This window comes from Halyomorpha halys, unplaced genomic scaffold, assembly GCF_000696795.3.
Source record: "Halyomorpha halys isolate HHAL.00 unplaced genomic scaffold, Hhal_1.1 Scaffold1347.1, whole genome shotgun sequence".
NCBI lineage: Eukaryota > Metazoa > Arthropoda > Insecta > Hemiptera > Pentatomidae > Halyomorpha > Halyomorpha halys.
This window is the reverse complement of record NW_027115535.1, coordinates 192,558-193,866: the sequence shown is the minus strand read 5'-3', so window position 1 is coordinate 193,866 and position 1,309 is coordinate 192,558. Positions and strand designations below refer to the sequence as shown.

Genomic DNA, 1,309 nt, shown 5'->3' with positions numbered 1-1,309 from the left:
TTTACATATTTTTTTCATTTCTTGCATAATATATAACATACATAACCCTACACAAAACAATGATACATATTTCTATGTTATAATATAGTCAAGATCCTCAATATCAAGGATTTCCTCATAAATTTAAATGTGACTGATATCAAGAAAATGAAATAAAAAATAATACAATAAATTAAAAAGAATAGATCAGAAATATTTTGAATTAAAAAAAAAATATTACAAAAGTATATTTAACAAGCCTACCATTTGTTATTGAAGTCATTATAAGAAACATCATGAAATCTGAAATTAAAAAAAAAAATATTATTTGTATGATATATTTTAATAAAATCATATAGATTACATCAAATTCACAAAGGTAAGCAAAGGCCTTAAAACTCCACACTGCAATTTTTCTATTGTAAAAATTTAAAGTAAATACCCCATGATGAGACCAAATGTATTGGACTACAATCAAATGATTAGCTAGAAGCATTCTAAACTTCTACTAAATTTATGTCTTTAAAATATGTTTTTTTGTTGTTTTTTTTATCATAACTTTAAATTCCTCATCATTAATCTTAAATAATATAGTACTTCATGTTTTCTAACCATGGTATATCCAAGCAAAATATATTATATATTTAAACTTCAATCAATGTTTTCCAAGATAATTTAAACCCAAGATTAACACAAATAAATTAAGTATTCAGATTGAATAGTTATAGTAAAAACAAACAATTTTTTAATCTGTTAATATAATGTAACCTCGACTAATTTTCAAACATCTTAGTTTAGTTGTCTATTATAAGAAATAAATACACTTTTAATTGGGTTTGGCGGATCTCTGTGTAAAAAAAAAAAAAATCATATTTATATTCCTTTAAAATTTTTGTTAATATAATCTATTATATATTATATAATCTAATATTCATCAGATTGAATGCAATCATTTCTTGATGGAGATATTCTTCAAAACCCATTGAAAGTGTATTTATTTCTTAATATGAATGCTGCATGAAAACTAAACTGTAAAAGATGGATATAAATGGAGGAACAGTCCCAAAAGTTGGCAGTTGCTAACACTTTTAAACAGTAACCTAAAAAAAATTAAAAATCTTTAAGGTAAAGAATAGTATATGTTTTATATTTGAATAATTGTTTCAACATTTCAGTATTTATCAACAGTAGAAAGATAGATTCACACTTCTTTACCTTAAAGAGTTTTAATTTTTTTAAGCTTACTGTAGTAAAAGTGTTGGAAACTGCCAACTTTTGGGACTGTTCCTCCATTTACCAGGGCATTCAAAAAGTCCTGTCGTTTTTCGTT

The 1,309-nt window shown here is 23.8% G+C and overlaps 1 protein-coding gene across 1 annotated transcript in view; it reads right to left on the bottom strand.

The window, feature by feature from the left end:
- Positions 1-1,309, bottom strand: part of LOC106689378 (F-box only protein 25) — a 17,130-nt gene that overhangs the window by 12,075 nt on the left and 3,746 nt on the right. Inside the window, exon 2 of the mRNA XM_014434321.3 lies at positions 244-282. Coding sequence (XP_014289807.1) covers positions 244-282 — 39 coding nt within the window. The remainder of the gene's footprint in view (positions 1-243; positions 283-1,309) is intronic.